At 45.1% G+C, this 19,896-nt stretch overlaps 1 protein-coding gene across 6 annotated transcripts in view; it reads right to left on the reverse strand.

The window, feature by feature from the left end:
* cep170b (centrosomal protein 170B) overlaps positions 1–19,680 on the reverse strand; it is a 70,492-nt gene extending 50,812 nt beyond the window's left edge. For all 6 annotated transcript variants that reach the window (XM_033027028.1, XM_033027024.1, XM_033027026.1 and 3 more), the window contains exons 1-2: positions 19,591–19,680; positions 17,994–18,137 (exon numbers count right to left, since the gene is read on the reverse strand). In XM_033027028.1, coding sequence (XP_032882919.1) covers positions 17,994–18,098 — 105 coding nt within the window. In that variant the 5' untranslated portion in view covers positions 18,099–18,137; positions 19,591–19,680. The remainder of the gene's footprint in view (positions 1–17,993; positions 18,138–19,590) is intronic.
* Positions 19,681–19,896: the final 216 nt, after the last annotated feature.

A 19,896-nucleotide genomic window follows, 5' to 3' on the forward strand; every position in this document is an offset into this window, starting at 1 on the left:
TTCTAATTAGCATCAAATGCATCCTGGATAAATGTAAATAATATTTAAAACAATCATAGGAAACCTTCAAACTATCTTTAATCAGACTCTACAGGACTAGCATTTTCCAAACATTATTCCCTTTATCCTGCATCTGTACGTAGTGGACGGCTTGATCGGATTCATGTAGTCTTTCCACTGATTGGATAGCACACAACAAAAGCTCTTCACTGCACCTCAGTGCACGTGACAATAACAAAGTTAACATTAGCATCAACATGATGAAAAATGCATCTGATGTCAACAAGCTTGTGAAAAGCAGTGGAATAGAGGCCTCTAGCCCAGCTTTGCCAGTAGGTGCCACAACCAGAAGGTACAATTGTCCATGTGGTATACAAAAATGCTGGAGAAACTCAGCGAGTGAGGCAGCATCTATGGAGCGAAGGAATAGGCAACGTTTCGGGTCGAGACCCTTCTGGGGAATGGGTTTCCTCCTGATGCTCCGGTTTCCTCCAATGTATGGGTTAATTAGCCTCTGCAAATTGCCCCTTGCGTGTAGAGAGTGAATGAGAATATGTGATAGCATAAAACTAGTGTGAATGGGTGATCGATGGTCAACGTGGACTCAGCGCGCCAAGACTCTTCTTTTCAGACTGAATACGAGTCTCGACACGAAACATCATCCATTGCTTCTCTCCAGAGATGCTGCCTGTCCCGCTGAGTTACTCCTGCTTTGTGTCCATCTTCAAATGACGTCATGCGCTCCAGACGGCTGTGCGGATGCATGTAATCGCGCCCGACCTTCGCGGGACCATCGTGGCTCAACGCGACCACGAGGTCGCGTACTTTGCGTGCCATGGACACGTAAGTAGGACAGGCCCTTTAAGCATTGAATATTTGCAACATCATATCCTTTAGTACTCCGGGATGCAGAGGTCCTGGGATCCGGACATCAATCGACCTACATTCCCTTCCATTTCCCTGACACCGTTTCTTTATTAATACAGATTTTCTACAGTTCCTTTCTCTCATTGGTCACTAGGTTTCCTAATAGTTCTGAGAGATTACTTGCAACCTTTTTGAAGTGGAAGCAAACAATTTTTTTCAATTTGGTCTTCCGTTTGTTACTTAATAAATTTCTCTATTTTGTTTGCCTTCATTTGTCTCTTAAAATTTCAACCCAACCACAAGGAAAGAATAGCAATTTATTTTTCAATTCAGGTTGTTGTGATAGGAATTAAATTGAATATTAATGATTGACATCAATTTATACAATGTTTAAGAAGGAACTGCAGATGCTGGAAAATTGAAGGTAGACAAAAATGCTGGAGAAATTCAGCGGGTGAGGCAGCATCTATGGAGTGAAGGAAATAGGCAAGTCTGAAGAAGGGTCTCGACCCGAAACGTTGCCTATTTCCTTCGCTCCATAGATGCTGCCTCACCCGCTGAGTTTCTCCAGCATGTTTGTCTACCTTCAATTTATACAATAGTTATTTTGTGTGTTTCTGTATCTTTGAACCTTTAAATTGCATGTTACTTTTATCACTTCCTTTCATAACCAATACATTAATCTAATTTTCAATCAGCTACCAGGTGTTGCAATAAAACAAATGAACATGCCAAAGTTCTATACTTTAAGCTACATGTAAACACCTGACGAATGGACCAAGAGCAAATTAAAGTGCTGGGAAATTCTTGACAGCTTAAGGTTTAAATTATGATTTAAAATGGTGAAACCATTTTAAAATTTACTTTTTAAATGTAGTAGTCAATCAGTTGGAGCTAAATATGCACATTAGAAAATTGTTCTTTTGTTTCTTGAATTCATATTAAAATTCAGTCCAATCTAAAAACCAACCCGAGATTAAAAGTTAATGCTTCCCTTTGTCTGATAAATCTAACAAAACGAGTTTGGGCAGTCTCCGTTCAGTTTCGAATAGGAGTGGCTCAAAACAGCTCCAAACAACAATGTCACAAGAATGTAGAAAAAAGTAACTGCAGAAAGACACAAAATGCTGGGTAACTCAAAAGAGGTTCAGGCAGCATCTCTGGAGAACGTGGATCAGTTACGTTTCGGCTCAGGATTCTTCAGTCTTAGTTTAGTTTATTGTTATTATTGTCATGTGTACAGTGAAAAGCTTTTTTGTTGCATGCTATCCTGTCAGTGGAAAGACGATACATGATTACAATCAGACTGTCCATAGTGTACAGACACAGGATAAAGGGAATATTCTGTGCCAGATAAAGTCCAATTAAGTCTGATAAAAGATAGTTTGAAGATCTCCAATGAGGTGGATGGGAGGTCAGGATCGCTCTCTAGTTGGTGAGAGGATTGTTCAGTTGCCTGATAACAGCTGGGATGTAACTGTCCCAGAATCTGCAGGTATACATTTTCCATCTTCTGTAGCTCTTGCCTGATGAGGGGAGAAGAGGGAGTGACCGGGGCGAGACGCGTCATTGATGATGTTAGTGGCCTTGCCAAGGCATTGTGAAGTGCAGATAGAGTCAATGGAAGGGAATTTGTTTTGCGTGATGGTTTGGGCTATGTCCACAATTCTCAGCAATTTTGTGTGATCTTGGATGGAGCTGTTCACAAACCAGTCATTCTGAAGAAGAGTGTATCAAGGAACTACAGATTCCTTCCTTCTCCCCGCCACCCCCTATCAGTCTGAAGAAGGGTATGGCCCGAAACGTTACCTATTTCCTTCGCTCCATAGATGCTGCTGCACCCGCTGAGTTTCTCCAGCATTTTAATGTACCTAAGGAACTACAGATGCTGGTTTAAACCAAAGATAGACACAAAATGCTGGAGTAACTCAGCGGGACAGGCAGAATTTATGGAGAGAAGGAATAGGTGACGTTTCGGATCAAGGCCCTTCTTCAGGGGGTGGGGGTCCGAACAAGGCGAGAGCCAGACAAACGAACTGGCCATCATCCCTCGTGACTGACAACAGGCTGGCCCAATAGGAGAATGAACCGCCCTCTGGGCAATCAGCTGTGGCCAATGAGGAGGGAGGGGGCGGGCGCTGAGTGGGATGAGGTTGCGCGGTGCGGAGTGGCTGGGAGCTGGGTTTGAATGCTGTGAGGAAAAAAACAACATTGTAGCAGTGCGGGCTGCGTGGTGGATACTTTTGTCTTTACACTGTGTGGAGCAGAATGGCAGAGGAGAGAGCTCAAGCCGACTGCAAAGCGTCTCTGTTCTAGGCCCTCCCCGGTCTCCCGATCATCCCAGAAACTTGCACTGACTGGGAGAGGCCACAGCCTCTCTTGGATGGTGGCGGAGAAGTCTACATTTGTGTCTGCTAATGTTCAATTTCCAATGGTTTATTAATGGAAAGGGTGTAGCTCCCAAAACAATCTTAGCCAAGATAGCATTGTTTTTTCTCTCTCTCATCACAACTTTCTTGTAGCCTTCAACTGTAAGTTAATACCAATCATAAAAGTAATGCTTGCTAGGCAATCTTCTTCATAAGAAACAAAATTCAGAAAGTGAAACACTTTGTAGATATAGCAGAGACTGAGACACACGAGAGCAGGTTGAAAAACAAACGTAGACAACTAAGTCAGGCCCGTGACCTAAAATGAGTTTGACACCCCGTTAGGTCCCCCTCCCCGAATGCAATATTCCCTCAGTTGCACTCACCTATACACAATGCTGGATGTTAAAATGGCGACCCCTGCCCGGCAATCCTCCCCCAACTGCGCTGGCGCGACTGACGGATCCCTGTTGTGACGCCAGAGATCGCCATTGCGATCTCCAAATGGCGGCGAGCCCGGCAACCCCCAACTCAGGGGTTCATAGCAGAGACATGAAAATTATTTCAAGGGTTCCACAAGGGTAAAAAGGTTGAGAACCGCTGCTGTACACTAAGGACAATTTACAACTTTGCCAAAGCCAATTGACCTACAAACGTGTACATCTGTTTTTGGAGTGTGGGAGGAAACCGGAGCATCTGGGGAAAACCAATGCAGTCACAGGGAAGGTACACAAAAATGCTGGAGAAACTCAGCGGGTGCAGCAGCATCTATGGAGCGAAGGAAATAGGCAACGTTTTGGGCCAAAACCCTTCTTCAGACTGATGGGGGGTGGGGGGAGGGGTAGAAGAAAGGAAAAAGGAGGAGGAGGAGCCCAAAGACTGAGGAATGGGAGGAGACAGCCCGAGGGCTGACGGAGGAGACAGCAAGGGCTAACAAAATTGGGAGAATTCAATGTTCATGCCCCCAGGATGCAGACTCCCCAAGCGGAATATGAGGTGTTGTTCCTCCAATTTCCGGTGCTCGCTCTGGCCATGGAGGAGGCCCAGACAGAGAAGTTGGATACGGAATGGGAGGGGGAGTTGAAGTGCTGAGCCCCCGGGAGGGCAGGTTGGTTATTGCGGACCGAGCGGAGGTGTTCGGCGAAACGATCGGCAAGCCTCCGCTTGGTCTCACCGATGTAGATCAGCTGACATCTAGAGCAGCGGATGCAATAGATGAGGTTGGAGGAGGTGCAGGTGGGGAAAATGTACAAATTCTGTACAAATATAACCTGTAGTCAGGATCAAAGCTAGGTCTCTGGCATTGTAAGGAAGTGACTCTGCAGCTGTTCTGCCCCCACACACATTCCTTAACACTATCTACTTAAATTGCTGCTTTCAGAGAGCTATGGGTTGACCCTAAACTCCCTGTGTGCATCAATGTTTAAGGGTCCTACCATGAGCCTTCACCTCACATTTTACCTCACAAAAAGCAACACGTAACACTTACCCTGACTAAATTCCATCTGCTATTTCTCCACCTGTGACTGATCTATATCCTGCTACATCTGCATTTTTCAATGTCCGCAACTACACCAATTTATCTGCACAAATGGCCAATCATCTACATTTTGGTCCAAGTTATTTAGATATATCACACAAAAGGCTCAACCAAGATATGACCTGCCCCACACAAAGCCATGCTAACTATCCCCAATAAAAACATTCTCTTCCAAATGTGAGTAAATGCTGTTACTAAGAATCCTGTCTAACAGCCTCTCTACCACTGATGCAAGGTTCACATGCCTATAATTCCCTGGATCATCCCCCATTCCCTTTTTCAATAAAGGTACAACATTTGCTATTCTTCTGTCCTTTAGGACCTCGTCTGTGGCTAGAAAAGATACAAAACCCTGCATCAAGATCTCTTTCGCCTCTCTCAACAACCTGGGATAGTTCCCATCAGGTAATGTGGACTAATCCCAGGACTCGAAATTAACGGTTGCCCGGGAGCCAATGGCAACCTAAAGTCCTGCCGGGCAACCTGAAAACAGTGCCAGTTTGCCCGGCTTGGCACCTATCGTTCAACTCTGAGCGGGCCCCCTCTCTATCTCTCTCTCTGTCACTCTCCATCTCTGCCCGCCATCCGTAACTGTATCCGTGTCCGTTCCGCCGGTTCTCCGCTCTCCGCCTGCTACTCATCCGCCGACACGGCCGGCCGCCTTGCACATGCGCACAACCACGGCCAGCACATCATCCGCCGTGGTTGTGCGCATGTGCCGCCCTGCACATGCGCACTGCCACGGCAATTGGTCGGCACTAGGCACTTTCTCCCTCACTTTGCATTGTGGGAGATCTGGCCGCCTTACCACGACTGCTGAAAACCAACGCAGAATCATTCCCTGGAGCTGGAGTAACTTCCTGGAGTAACTCTTGCTTCTTGGTTTCCTGGTCCTCCAAAAATATTCCAAATGGAATTTAAATTGGAGTGGACACTCCACTACCAAACTCTGAAAAATAACAGCCTATTGCACTTTATCTGTTTATTTATTGTCTATATATATATGGTCTATGGTATATAGACACACAGAACTTTTATCTCCTGCTTTGTATTATGTTTACATATTCTGTTGTGCTGCAGCAAACAAGAATTTCATTATCCTATCTGGGACACATGACAATAAAACTCTCTTGACTCTTGACTTGGACTTAAGCAAAAAAGGGATCTAGGGGAAAAAAGAGCTACCTTAAATTTAGTTGCGTCTGGTGGGGTAACTATGGTAGGGTGAAGACTATTCCATGCTTTAATTGTGCGGGGGAACTCCATGGAGCAGCCAGCATCTCTGGATAGAGGAAATTGGGTGACGTTTCGGGTAGAGACCCTTCTTTAGATTTCCTCTGGTTTTAGTGTTTTTAGTTTAATTTAAAGATACAGTGTGGAAACAGGCCCTTCGGCCCACCGAGTCCATGCCGACCACCGATCACCCGTACACTAGTTCTATCCCACACATTAGCGACGTAGGTCAAGAGTGTTTTATTCTCTCACATCCCAGTTAGAACAATGAAATCCATACTTGCAGTAGCACAACAGAATATGTGAACATAGTACTCTGTGAACAATGTTAGAAACGAGAAAACAAAAGTGTATATTTATATATGAATATATAATGCTGCATAATGCTTTTAGACTGAAGAAAGGTCTCGACCAGAAACGTCAATATACGTATATATCTATATTACTAAAAGTCTGATCTTGACCACTTCCTGTTGTTCTGTATATTGATTTTAGAAAAAACGCTGCCACTTACGGCTGTGATTTTTGGCCATCTTACTCAGTCCCCCTCAGCTGCGCAGGATAAGAGGATTTTTCCCATCGATGAAAAATAAGAGTTTAATAACTCTTTTATTTTTCATCGATGGGAAAAATCCTGTTCTCTCTCCTGAAGGCCACGCCCCTTCCTGAGGGTCAACCCGGAAGTGTTGAGTGCCTCAGTCAGTCTCTGCAAGATGGGGGAGCAAGAGGGACACGTCTCTCACTCTCAGTGAATAACACTGAACACATGTCTACTAAACTGTGAGTGCCCTTAATGTGGTTTGAAAATGCATGCTAAAAGTGTGTTTTGGTTTGAGTATGATAAAGTTGCCTTGCCTAATTGAAAAGTTGGTTTCAGAATGTTAAAGTTGCTTTGCCTAATTAAAGTTGCCTTGCTTAATTAAAGTTGCCTTGCTTAATTAAAGTTGCCTTGCCAAATGCAACAGGTTTGTTTTGAAAATGTGCCTTTTAACTGTGCCTTATTGAAAAGTGTGCAACAGTTTTTGGAAAGAAAAACCGTGAATAAACGTTTTATTAGATCAGGACTGTGTTTAATGCAAAATTGCTGCTCATTCCGTGACTTCCGCTTAGTGGAGAGGTGGCGCTGATTGCGTCATTTCCGCTTAGTGGAGAAGTGGCGCTGATTTCGTAATGTCCGCTTTGTGGAGAGGTGGCGCTGAGTGCGCAAGGCCCACAATGAAGATGCCACCCTGAACCGTTTGAGAAAATTCAAGAGAGCTTACTGCCATGTATATGGTGAGTGTGTTTGTTGAAAGTTATTTATAGCACGTTTTTGCCGTTGCAGCAGCTGTAGAGGAGTGCTTCAGAGTAAAAATGGTTTTAAACGTTTGAATCATTCGGTTTAGACACAACTGTGTTCTTATTTTCAAACTTCTTACATAGAGTATATGGTTAGTAACAGGATTCAGTATGCTTACCATGTTCTGAAGTTACTTGGCATTTTAGTATTGTGTGTGAGTGTCTGTGTGTGTGTGTCTCCCAGCCCTCCCTATATATATATAATGTGTGTGTGTGTGTGTGTGTGTGTGTGTGTGTGTGTGTGTGTGTGTGTGTGTGTGTGTGTGTGTGCGTGTGTGCGTGTGTGTGCGTGTGTGTGTGTGTGTGTGTGTGTGTGTGTAAGTAATATATATACACACACACCCAATTTCTCTCCTGGGATTAATAAAGTTCTATCATATAGTATCGTGTGTGTAGGAAGGAACTGCAGATGCCGGTTTAAACTGAACAGGTCAGACAGAATCGCTGGACAAAAGGAAAATATTACGTTTTGGGTTGGGTCTAAAAAAGGTTCCTACACACCTTTGGAATGTGGAAGGAAACAAGAGCACCCGGAGAAAACCCATGCGATCAAAGGGAAAAGGAGCAAACTCCATACAGACAGCACCCATATTCAGGATCAATTCCGGGTCTCTGGCACTTTTAGGCAGCAACTTTGTGACCAATGTACTGCCCCATAGTCTTGAACTGAATTAAAACATACAGTAGCTATAAAGGGGGACATAGCGTCTCTTAGAGATTTAAGACTGAAAATGGATAGTTTCTTTTTTTTTTAGTAACCAATGTTATCAACGAAAATGTTTTTGTGTGTTGGAAAACAAAAAATAGTGGCATAACTGGTGGATTTGCTGCCTCACATGCCAGAGATCTGTGTTCGACCCTGTCCTCGGGAACTGTCTGTATTGAATTTGCACATTCTCCCTGGAAGCGTGTGGGTTTCCTCCCACATCCCAGAGAGGCATTGGCTTTGTAGGTTAACTTGTCTCTGTAAAATTGCTCCTAATGTGCAGGGAGTGGGTGAGGAAAGTGGGATAACAGAACTTGTGTGAATGGGTAAACAAAAATGCTGGTGTAAACTGCCCAAGCAAAAAATGAGGTACTGCTCCTCCAATTTACGGTGGGCCTCACTCTGGCCATAGAGGAGGCCCAGGACAGAAAGGTCGGATTCCGAATGGAAGGGGGAGTTGAAGTGCTGAGACACCGAGAGATCAGGTTGGTTATTGCAAACCGAGCGGAGGTGTTGGGTGAAGCAATCGGCAAGCTTACGTTTGGTCTCACCGATGTAGAGCAGCTGACATCTAGAGCAGCGGATGCAATAGATGAGGTTGGAGAAGGTGCAGGTGAATCTCTGCTGCACCTGGAAAGACTGCTTGGGTCCTTGAATGGAGTCAAGGGGGGCGGTAAAGTAACAAGTGTAGAATTTCCTGTGCTTGCCAGGGAAAGTGCCAGGAGAGGGGGTGGTTTGGGTGGAAAGCCGACAGGGGAGGAGATGGGAAGATGTAGCCAATGGTGGTATCCCGTTGGTAGACAAAAAAGCTGGAGAAAATCAGCAGGTGAGGCAGCATCTATGGAGTGAAGGAATAGGCGACGTTTCGGGTCGAGACCCTTCTTCAGACTGATGTGAGGGTGGGGGGGCGGGAAGAAGAAAGGAAGAGACGGAGACAGTGGGCTGAGGGAGAGCTGGGAAGGGAAGAAGAATGTAGAGACTACCTGAAATAGGAGGTCAATGTTCATACCAGCCCAGCCGCCGAAAGGACTCTCCCGACGCCGGGGCAAGACCACCTGGTGAGAACGGCCAGGGACATCGAGCCTCCGTAGAGGCAATTGCGGTGGCCTCAATAGGCCTGACTTTGGGGTGAACATGGGGTGGGGACTGGACATTGTGCCTTCCTCCACAGTGCTATCCACTGTGGGGGGATGATTTTTTTGTCTAATTGTAGTCCTGTAGGTCTGTGTCCAAGATGGCTGCCGTGTAGAGAGAGTGGACGCTGGCGCGCTTTGGCTGCCGCTGCTCTCTCTTCACACTGTGTTTTTGATTTTCTGTTTTTGGATTGAATTCTGTTTTTAATTTGTGTCTCTGTGATGTCTTTTTTTTACCTGTTCTATTCCGATTATATGTTTTTATTCCGATTACTATGTAAGGTGTCCTTGAGATGTCTGAAAGGCGCCCATTAAATAAAATTTATTATTATTATTATACCGCTGGGGTGTAAACTACCCAAGCGAAATATGAGGTGCTGTTCCTCCAATTTGCGGTGGGCCTCACTCTGGCCATGGAGGAAGCCCAGGACAAAAAGGTCGATTCGGAATGGGAGGGGGAGTTGAAGTGCTGGGCCACCGGGAGATCAGGTTGGCTTCGTCATAGCAAAAGGATTTGAGTATAGGAGCAGGGAGGTTCTACTGCAGTTGTACAGGGTCTTGGTGAGACCACACCTGGAGTATTGCGTACAGTTTTGGTCTCCAAATCTGAGGAAGGACATTATTGCCATAGAGGGAGTGCAGAGAAGGTTCACCAGACTGATTCCTGGGATGTCAGGACTGTCTTATGAAGAAAGACTGGATAGACTTGGTTTATAGTTGGAAGAGTGGGCTGAAAGATGGCAGATGGAGTTTAATGCTGATAAGTGTGAGGTGCTACATCTTGGCAGGACAAATCAAAATAGGACGTACATGGTAAATGGTAGGGAATTGAAGAATACAGTTGAACAGAGGGATCTAGGAATAACTGTGCACAGTTCCCTGAAAGTGGAATCTCATGTAGATAGGGTGGTAAAGAAAGCTTTTGGTGTGCTGGCCTTTATAAATCAGAGCATTGAGTATAGAAGTTGGGATGTAATGTTAAAATTGTACAAGGCATTGGTGAGGCCAATTCTGGAGTATGGTGTACAATTTTGGTCGCCTAATTATAGGAAGGATGTCAACAAAATAGAGAGAGTACAGAGGAGATTTACTAGAATGTTGCCTGGGTTTCAGCAACTAAGTTACAGAGAAAGGTTGAACAAGTTAGGGCTTTATTCTTTGGAGCGCAGAAGGTTAAGGGGGGACTTGATAGAGGTTTTTAAAATGATGAGAGGGATAGACAGAGTTGACGTGGAAAAGCTTTTCCCACTGAGAGTAGGGAAGATTCAAACAAGGGGACATGACATGAGAATTAAGGGACTGAAGTTTAGGGGTAACATGAGGGGGAACTTCTTTACTCAGAGAGTGGTAGCTGTGTGGAATGAGCTTCCAGTGAAGGTGGTGGAGGCAGGTTCGTTTTTATCATTTAAAAATTAATTGGATAGTTATATGGATGGGAAAGGAATGGAGGGTTATGGTCTGAGCGCAGGTATATGGGACTAGGGGAGATTATGTGTTCGGCACGGACTAGAAGGGTCGAGATGGCCTGTTTCCGTGCTGTAATTGTTATATGGTTATATGGTTATACTCTCTAGAATTTAGGAGATGAGAGGGGATCTTATAGAAACTTATAAAATTCTTAAGGGGTTGGACAGGCTAGATGCAAGAAGATTGCTCCCGATGTTGGGGAAGTCCATGACAAGGGGTCACAGCTTAAGGATAAGGGGGAAATCCTCTAAAACCGAGATGAGAAGAACTTTTTTCACACAGAGAGTGGTGAATCTCTGGAACTCTCTGCCACAGAGGGTAGTCGAGGCCAGTTCATTGGCTATATTTAAGAGGGAGTTAGATGTGGCCCTTGTGGCTAAGGGGATCAGAGGGTATGGAGAGAAGGCAGGTACGGGATACTGAGTTGGATGATCAGCCATGATCATATTGAATGGCGGTGCAGGCTCGAAGGGCCGAATGGCCTACTCCTGCACCTAATTTCTATGTTTCTATGTTGGTTATTGCAAATTGAGTGGAGGTGTTGTGCGAAGCAATCGCCAAGCCTGGGCTTGGTCTCACCTAGGTTGATAATATGCTGAATAATTTTTGTTCGGAAGTGGATAGAAATAGCATTCATTGCAACGTGTAAAAAGAGTTGAGATACTGTATATACTGAATAATCATTTTGCTGCATGTCATTATGGTATATATCATGTCTTGATTGGTGAATATGTTTAGTTTGTGACTTTATTTGAAGCAGAAATAGTGTGAATGCTTCATTGAGCATAATACCGACTGGTTACTATGCACTTCGTCCGAGCACATTATCGCATGCGTCATGCAAGCCGTCTTAAATGACCACCTAAACTGTCATTTGGCAACCTAAAAGCTGCCTAGGTTGCCCGGCTAACAGAGAAAAAAAGTTAAGTGAGAGCCCTGAATCCCCTTAATCCTCTTCAAGATTACATTTATATTTCTGAACAGTGAGAATGGATCTTATAAGAACTGAAAGGTAGGACTGGGCTAAATGCAGATAGGGCTGCCCAATGGTGGGGGAAGTCCAGAACCTGGCATTATAGCGTAGGTAACGGCGCATGCCATTCAGGACCAGAATGAGGAATTTCTTCACCTACAGGATGGTGTAAGAGCAGAATTCTCTACACAGAATATTCTCATGCCTAACATGATCAAGGGATATGGGGAGGAAGCAGGAACAGGGTACTGAATTTGGGTGATCATCTGTTATCATACTTAACAACAGATCAGGCTAAATGGGCCAATTGAATGACTCCTACTTACAATGCTTCGAATGAGACTACAGATTATTGTGGTACAAAGGGGATCTGGAGGTCAAAATACAAGAAATAAAACGTTAGGAGTCATGTGCTGCAAGTAATTAGGACTCCTGGAATATTAGCCTTTATTGCAAGGGGTATCTTTATAATTATAAAACTCTGATCTTGGATCTGAATGTATTTATTTGTGTATTTGTTTGTCTGTGATTCACATCACCTCGAAAACACGACGCGCTAATGGTGACATTTTTACATATTCCGATATTTACCCAACTATGTCAAAAATGACCTCATCTGAAAATTTGATGCATTATTTCCCGAGTTATTTATGAAAATGTTCAAAATTTTCAAATAACTTGGTAAATAAACGAGATGGTCTCGCTGATGACGTCACAATGGATCCGACTGCCTGCCTCTGCTCGCGCTGCGAGTGACGTCACCCCTGTTCTGTCTTCTGTACTTCTTGACTTCATAACTTTCACTTCTTTAAATTTGTCACTTAGCGTTTTTACACTGCTGGTCAGGTTGTGCTGCGCGCTCCGCTGGGCTCTTTGAAGTTCTACAACATTGCAGCGGGGGCCGTTATCACCGTGGGTGAGGGACAACGCGCTGGTGAGGGACAGCGCGATGGGAAGTTGATCGTTGCGGGCCTTACTCCCTCTGGGAGAGGCCATGTATGGAGACCTGCGAATCCTCCATCGATCGCAGGGACTCGGGGAATCGTGACGCCTTTTCCTCGCTGGTGATCCCGATCACACCTGGCCGTCACGGGGGACGACCTTCTTTCCGCCTCTGGGTGGGTGGGCTTCCACTCGCAGAAGCCACGATCGGTCGGCCCTCCGCTGCTTTTGACCATCCTCAGATCGCTCCGGGCCTCGCTCTGATCCACGCCGGCCGCAGCCGAGGGGGGGGGGGAGAGGAGAGGGGGAGGGACGGGGAGAGGGGGAGGGAAGGGGAGAGGGGGAGGGAAGGGGAGAGGGGGAGGGACGGGGAGAGGCGGAGGGAAGGGGAGAGGGGGAGGGACGGGGAGAGGGGGAGGGAAGGGGAGAGGGGGAGGAAAGGGGAGAGGGGGAGGAAAGAGGAGAGGGGGAGCCTCGCTCGGGTACATGCCCACCCGCAGCCTCGCTCTGGCCCAGCGCCTGGAGGGGAGGCTGCTGCTCTACGACCTGCGTAGGTGCTGCCTCTACCCCCTCCATCTGTGTCCCCTCCCTTTCTGCACCCCCCTCCCTCTCTGCTCCCTCCCTCTCCGCCCCCCCCCCCCCCACACCTCTCAGGAGTGGTGAATATTGGGACCTATGGGTGAGTGGTGGAGTATTGCGTTCGGGAACCAGCCCTCCCCTGTGACGACGCGCAACTTCCACCCCTCAATCTTTACCCCCCAGCTGTACCTGCGCAGTTGGGGGTTATGCTTGAGTGGATAGGGCGGGGGATGGGGTAAAAGGAACAAATTAATAATATTTATATAATATCAGGAGGGGGTTTAGTGTGTGCGTGGAGGGGTGGTTAGTGAGTGTGGAGGTGGTTAGTGTGTGTGTGTCGCTGCAGGCTGCCCCGCCCCCCCATCGCAACCGCGCGTTGATGGGACGGGACCCAACGGGTCCCCCTTGGCTAATCAATTATAAACGTATGGAAGTTCTGATGTAACTTTACAGGACATTAGTTAGACTGCACCTGAATTACTATGTATGGTCCTGGTCTCCATATTTAAGGAAAGCTATATTTGCATTGGAGACAGTGCAATGAAGACTCGCTTAAATGGAGGCCACCATCGACTCCACAGTCAAAAAGGCACAACAGAGGATGTACTTCCTGCGACAGCTGAGGAAGCACAATCTGCCACAGGCATTGATGGTCCAATTCTATAAGGCCATCGTAGAGTCTGTCCTCACCTTCTCCATCATGGTCTTGTTTGGCTCAGCCACCAAGCACAACATCCGGAGGCTGCAGCAAATAATCCGATCAGCTGAGAAGGTTATTGATTGCAACCTTCCCGCCATTGACGAACTATACACTGCAAGGGCCAGGAAGTGTGCTGGCAAGATCATCTCTGACCCCTCTCACCCTGGCCACAAACTCTTTGAATCACTTCCCTCTGGAAGGCGACTCCAGACTTTCAAAGCTGCCACAGCCAGACATAAAAACAGATTTTTTTCCACGAGTAGTAGCTCTACTCAACAGCCAAAAATCTGTAGCCTCCCTTTGCTCTGGTATTTTATTTAATTCACATGTTTAATCAATAATGTTTTATTATTAATGTTTAATGTTTTATGTGTCATTCCTAACTGTCACTGTATACCATGTTGTCATTTGCGGGCAGAGCACCAAGGCAAATTCCTTGTATGTGAATACTTGGCTAATAAACTTATTCATTCATTCAATCACGGTTGATTCCTGGGGAAAAAAGGGTTGACGTATGAAGATAGGTTAGCCCCATGTTCGTTGTAGTATAGAAAATAAGTAATCTTGTGGAAACATCTAAGATTTTGAGGGGGGTTGACAAGATGGAATCTACAAGGATGTCCTCTGATTGGGTTATCAAGAACTAGGGGGATTTGTTTAAAATTAACGGGCCCACTTCAGTTGCAGATGATAAGGAATTTATTTTTGCTCAGAATCAAGAATCTCTAACATTCTCCATCCCACAGAGTTGTGCAGCGTGAATCATAGATTATACTCAATGGAGAAACTGATAGACATTAAACTGCAGTAGTAAAGGATATGATGGGGTGAGAGCAAGTAAGTGGTTTTGGGGCAAAGACTGAATCTCTTATGATCTTCTTGAATGATGGAGAGGGTCAAGGGGAATTATTGGCCAATTCCTATTTCTAACATATTTAAATAAAAAGGAGGATATATGCATTTGATTCAACTCGTGAAATACTCATTTCAGTCATTTCTGAACAGCCACAGCTAAGGCAAATGTATTTCTTACAATCAGGACCATTGCAGGATACTACCATTCAAATTTTGGTTCTGACAGATGAATAATAATCCTAAAATTTAGTTTTAGGGCCTAATGGACACACAATACCTTCATTTACAAGAATTCAGAGAAATTAAACCTTATGGATTTGCAACATACCTTAAGCGTCGCTGCAGATCTGTCCCAGCCCGTGTGCGTGATTTTGGCGCCGTTGAGAGGGGGGCGGATTTAAAACGCGATTTTCCCTAGGCTATTCAAATCGAGGTTGTTCAGCCTACTTAGTTGCTGACGAAAAATCGCTGGGAGATTCTTTCGCTGGAGCTATTTTTAAATTTAATGGGTTAATTTAATTGTTATAGTAGGTTAAAAATTATCCTCTAAACCCGCGACCGCCGACAACGGGACGGATCTCATACAGGGGACAACAGAAGGTAGGTTGTTTATTTTTACATTAAAAAGGGCTTCTTAAGATCCCTTTATACAAAGTTTTATGTTGCGTATAGCTAATTTGGGGCCCATTAAATCCCGCAGTATTTTTCTGGGCATATGGGGTACAAATCTACCACAATGGGAACGTTCTAAACCAGCGCGTTCCACGGAGTTCCACAGGATCCCACTTGAAAGCCGATTTAAATGGCCAGTAATTTATAGCAATTGAACACTAAATTCCTTCCATTTGGCCTATAAATTAATGTTAATGAGATTTTAAAATCATGTTTTATTGTGAATTCTTTGTGAATGTTATTTGGACACTTAGGCTATTTTAAAATGTTAATCTTTTCTTAAGAAATGGATAGATGTTTAGATCTAGTAATTGAAGTTTGGAATTAGCTACAAGATTCAAGATTCAAGATACATTTAATTGTCACATGTGCCAGATGGCACAGTGAAATGAAATTCCCATACAGCCATAAAAATAAAGAACACAACACACTATAGAATTTAACATAAAACATCCCCACACAGCAGAATCAAAGTTTCCCACTGTGTGGGAAGGCACCAAAGTCAGTCTCTTCCTCCACTGTTCCCCGTGGTCAGGGCCTCCCCGAGCCCTCCGCAGTTGCAGCTACGGGCGGCCCGATGTCCAGGTCCGCTCGCCGGGGTGATACAAGTCCGACGTCGGGGCTGCGGGACGTCCTCAGCGGCGTGGACACAGAGTCGGCCCCCTCCTACCGGAGTCGGCGGCTTCCAAAGTCCACAGACCGCGCCGGGTAGAGACTGCTGCTGTAGGCCCTCTGCAAGGCGCCCCAGGACTCCACGATGTTGTTCAGTGTCGCCCGCATTGGAAGCTCTCCGCACCAGAGCTCCACGATGTTGGAGCAGTGGCCCAGCGCTCCGGAGCTCCAAACGGCGACCCAGGTAGGCATCTCCCGCTCCGCGGTGACTCCAGCGCTGCGCCGCCGCTGTAGCAGCCCCGGTCCGGTTCCCGGTCCCCGGCAGGAAAGGCCGCTCCGATCCAGCTGGTAGGCCGCGAGGTGGGGGACGAGGACGCGACTCGGAGAAATAGTCGCGTCCCCGCCAGGAAGAGACTGGGAGACGGTTTCCCCCTTACCCTGCCCCCTCCCCCACATAGAAAAGTTAAAGTTCCCCCCCAAAACAGACATTGGACTAACTGAAAATAAAAAAAAGATAGAAATGACAGACAGGCTGTAGGCAGGGGCTGCTGCCAGTGCAGCGCCCCTAGACACAATTGGGTAACTAACTAATTATATGCTTTAATTTCAGGTCATCCAAGTAAGATTGTTTCATATTTGTTTCAGAATGCTTCAATCTATAATATCTGAAAATTTCTTTCAGTTCTCTTAATTTTTAAGAAAATTATGGCCATTTCACTGTCCTCGATCACAGCTTTTCTGTTAAGTCAATGGAAAATCAATAGGGAACAAGATGCTAATTTCCGAGTATGAAAATGGCCATAACTTTTTTAATACTGAAGATATGAAAGTGAATTAGGTGTCAAATTAAACTTATTTTTGTGGTTTATCTGATGGGATAAATTGCAGACTTGATTTTTTAAATCTCAACATTTTGTAACATTGCTACTTATGGCTTGAAAGGGACACATGCTTATTTACTTTTGTACAGTCAATGGTTCTGCTTCTTTTAAAACAGCATGTCTGATTTTCTGTTAGTATTAATGTCACTAACATTATGTCAGTTGGTGATCAACTGGTGAATTAAAAAATATAAGAAAATTGGAACCACCTTGCAATTCCATGGAAAAGTTACACTATCCCAGCAATCGATGTGAATCTAAGCAGGAACATCCCACAAAGGCACTCACACCACTCAACTTCATCACCCTAAAGATGCACACACTATATAGAATCACTATGCCACCTTTGCACCAATCCTGCATAATATTTGGGAGCATGTGGACCAAGCATCTTTAAATCAGCACAGTAAGCCCAAACAACTATTTGACTTTTGATAAAAACACAAGTGGTATGCAAAGATAACTCAGTATTAGCTCCTTCTTGTTACCCGATTTTTTCTGCCACCAAAAAAAAGTCACAAATGATCTAACAACTGCACGGTGAAAATATTTGCATATTAATTCAGAAGTCTTCAGAAGGTAATGTTTAAAAGAACCAGCAGAAATTCTTGAAAATTATCAAACACAAACTGTAATTTCCGTGTATGCACAATAGTAAGGCTAAGTGTTAAGTGAAACCTATCCCCCCCCCCCCAAAAGGAAAATAAAAGAGGTTCATAATGCAAATGTATCTCTTTGTACCATTGGCAAAAATTGTGGAACAGGGCTCAATACACATGTAAGAAAGAAAAAACAAAAATTGTTGGAGTCACTCAGTGGGTCAGGCAGCATCTCTGGAGAACATGGATATGTGATGTTTCCAGTCAGGACATTTGTTCGGACTATCCCTGTTCTCCAGATGGTGACTGACCCGCTGAGTTATTCCAGCACTTTGTGCCTTTTTTTGTTGTAAACTAGCATCTGCAGTTCCTTGTTTCTCTATTCAGATGTACTCTTGCCAGTGAGTTGTACATGAATATTCAAAAATGTGGCAACCGCAAAAAAAAAGAATTAAATCTTCTTTTTTTTCCTGATCTTCTCTCTACAGATTGCTTTTTTGCGAACAAGCTAATTCACAATTACTTACCTGAAGCATTAATTCACAATCTTCTCGCCCAACAAAAATCATTTCTTTTGGGAGTCGGTGGCGAGAGCCACAGCTGCTCACCAGGAACCACGAAGTAACACTCATTCTTGGTGTCTTGGCACTTAACTTCCACGATTCAACATGCTAAACAGAGGATCAAATACAACAGATTGCATTTGTAATTTGCAGAATTTTTTCAAAATTCATGTATTAAAAAATAAATTGGGGTAAAGGGAGAAAGAAAATGTTATTCCTGTATAAAGCAAAATTGATTAGCAACAAAATATGATACATATGATTTTATATTAATAATAGTTTCACAAAAGCAGTACTAAAAATATCAGTCACTATATCCACATTCAATAACTATGAATGTCTTTACAAACTAATGGAAACTCTGGCATTCTTTCTTCAAAAACGATATGAATAAGTGAAACGTACAATTGTAACAAGATGGGTAAGATTTGATATCAGGAAATAATTACAAGCACACAATTCTCTTCCAAGGTCTTGAATTATTTGAACTACAGGGCTGAGATAACTTGAAATTCCTCTCGGAAATACAGCCCATTCACTGTAACATTTCTTATGGAAGCTTGCTTCGGGAGGAAAAGATGAAGGAGAGAAGATAATTTCCAGCACGTTTTGTAACAGAGATAATATGGTGAACACTGAGTACTGGTGACTCCTGTTTTAACTATGCTACTGAATACCCACAGTAGATTGAAACAATGTTTCATAGCAAGAAAGTAGGTCGTCCTGTTCAGTTCCCACCCATTTTTTTCAGTTATTTGCCCCGTGCAACCAAAATAATAATGGAAAACGGCAGCACCTTGCTGAAATTAACCAAAATTACTCAGAAAATAGGAGGCGCGAATTTCACATTATATTTGCAAAGCAATTTTATTTTTTTAGGTTTAGGTTTGGCCTGTAGGTTTAGGTTTATTTTACAGATTTGAAGATGGAAGTGGGGCCGAAATGTAAACTGTACGCTGCCTGGCTGAATGAAGATCCGTGTACATTTCATCATTAAACGTGAACCAAAACAATATCGAAAGAGACCGCTATCTGTGTAAAACTACAAAATGTACGAGTGTGGCTGATCCTCTTGTATTTATATAATTCTGGCGCAATTGTTCTTTTCTCCCCATTCAATAAATCAGGGTCTATGCTTCAAATATTAAATAAAAGGGGGATACAATCAAGCCCTCCTGACAATCCGCAGCACATCGTGCAGTAACAGACCGTCGGCTGCTCCTCGCCACCATCTGTCATTAAATATTAAAATAATCTCAGCTTCGAGCAGAACAATTAATTAGATGCGGGGCAAACATTATAATTAAAACATTTGATCAAATACCACTCACTACAAGAGACCGAGGGCTGGCAGAGGCCGGGAACTGGGCAATAGGCGGCTGAGGATGTTGACAGGTAGGTGATGGCCGGGCTGAGGCCAAGCCGCCATCAACCCGGGCCGGGCCGCAGCCTCGGCCTCTCCCACACGCTTCACCCACCTCGCTCGGTCTCCAGCTGCTGGAGATCGGCTGCTTTGGCTGCCCCCGCCCGCCCGCCCGCCAGCACCAGAAGCCGCTCTCACCTTCACTCAGAGACGGTGCTGGGTCGCTGCCTCAGGTGCCGCCGCCGCCGCCTCAGCCGCCACATCCCCGGCCACCGCCGCCTCCTCCACCCACCTCCCTCCCTCCCTCCGCCGGCACCAGGTTCCTGACGTCAGCCCCACCTGACAGCGGCAACGGCGGCAGCGCTCCCCACCCGGGGCAGGGAAGTGACTGGTCGGGTCTCCGCAACGAGCCTCCCCTTCCTGCAACCGAGCTGCCCAGCCTATTCACCTGGGGCACGGACGCAGCGCCACTGAAACACACAAGGTGCACGGACGCAGCGCCAC

The sequence above is a fragment of the Amblyraja radiata genome, chromosome 9, assembly GCF_010909765.2.
Source record: "Amblyraja radiata isolate CabotCenter1 chromosome 9, sAmbRad1.1.pri, whole genome shotgun sequence".
Lineage (NCBI taxonomy): Eukaryota > Metazoa > Chordata > Chondrichthyes > Rajiformes > Rajidae > Amblyraja > Amblyraja radiata.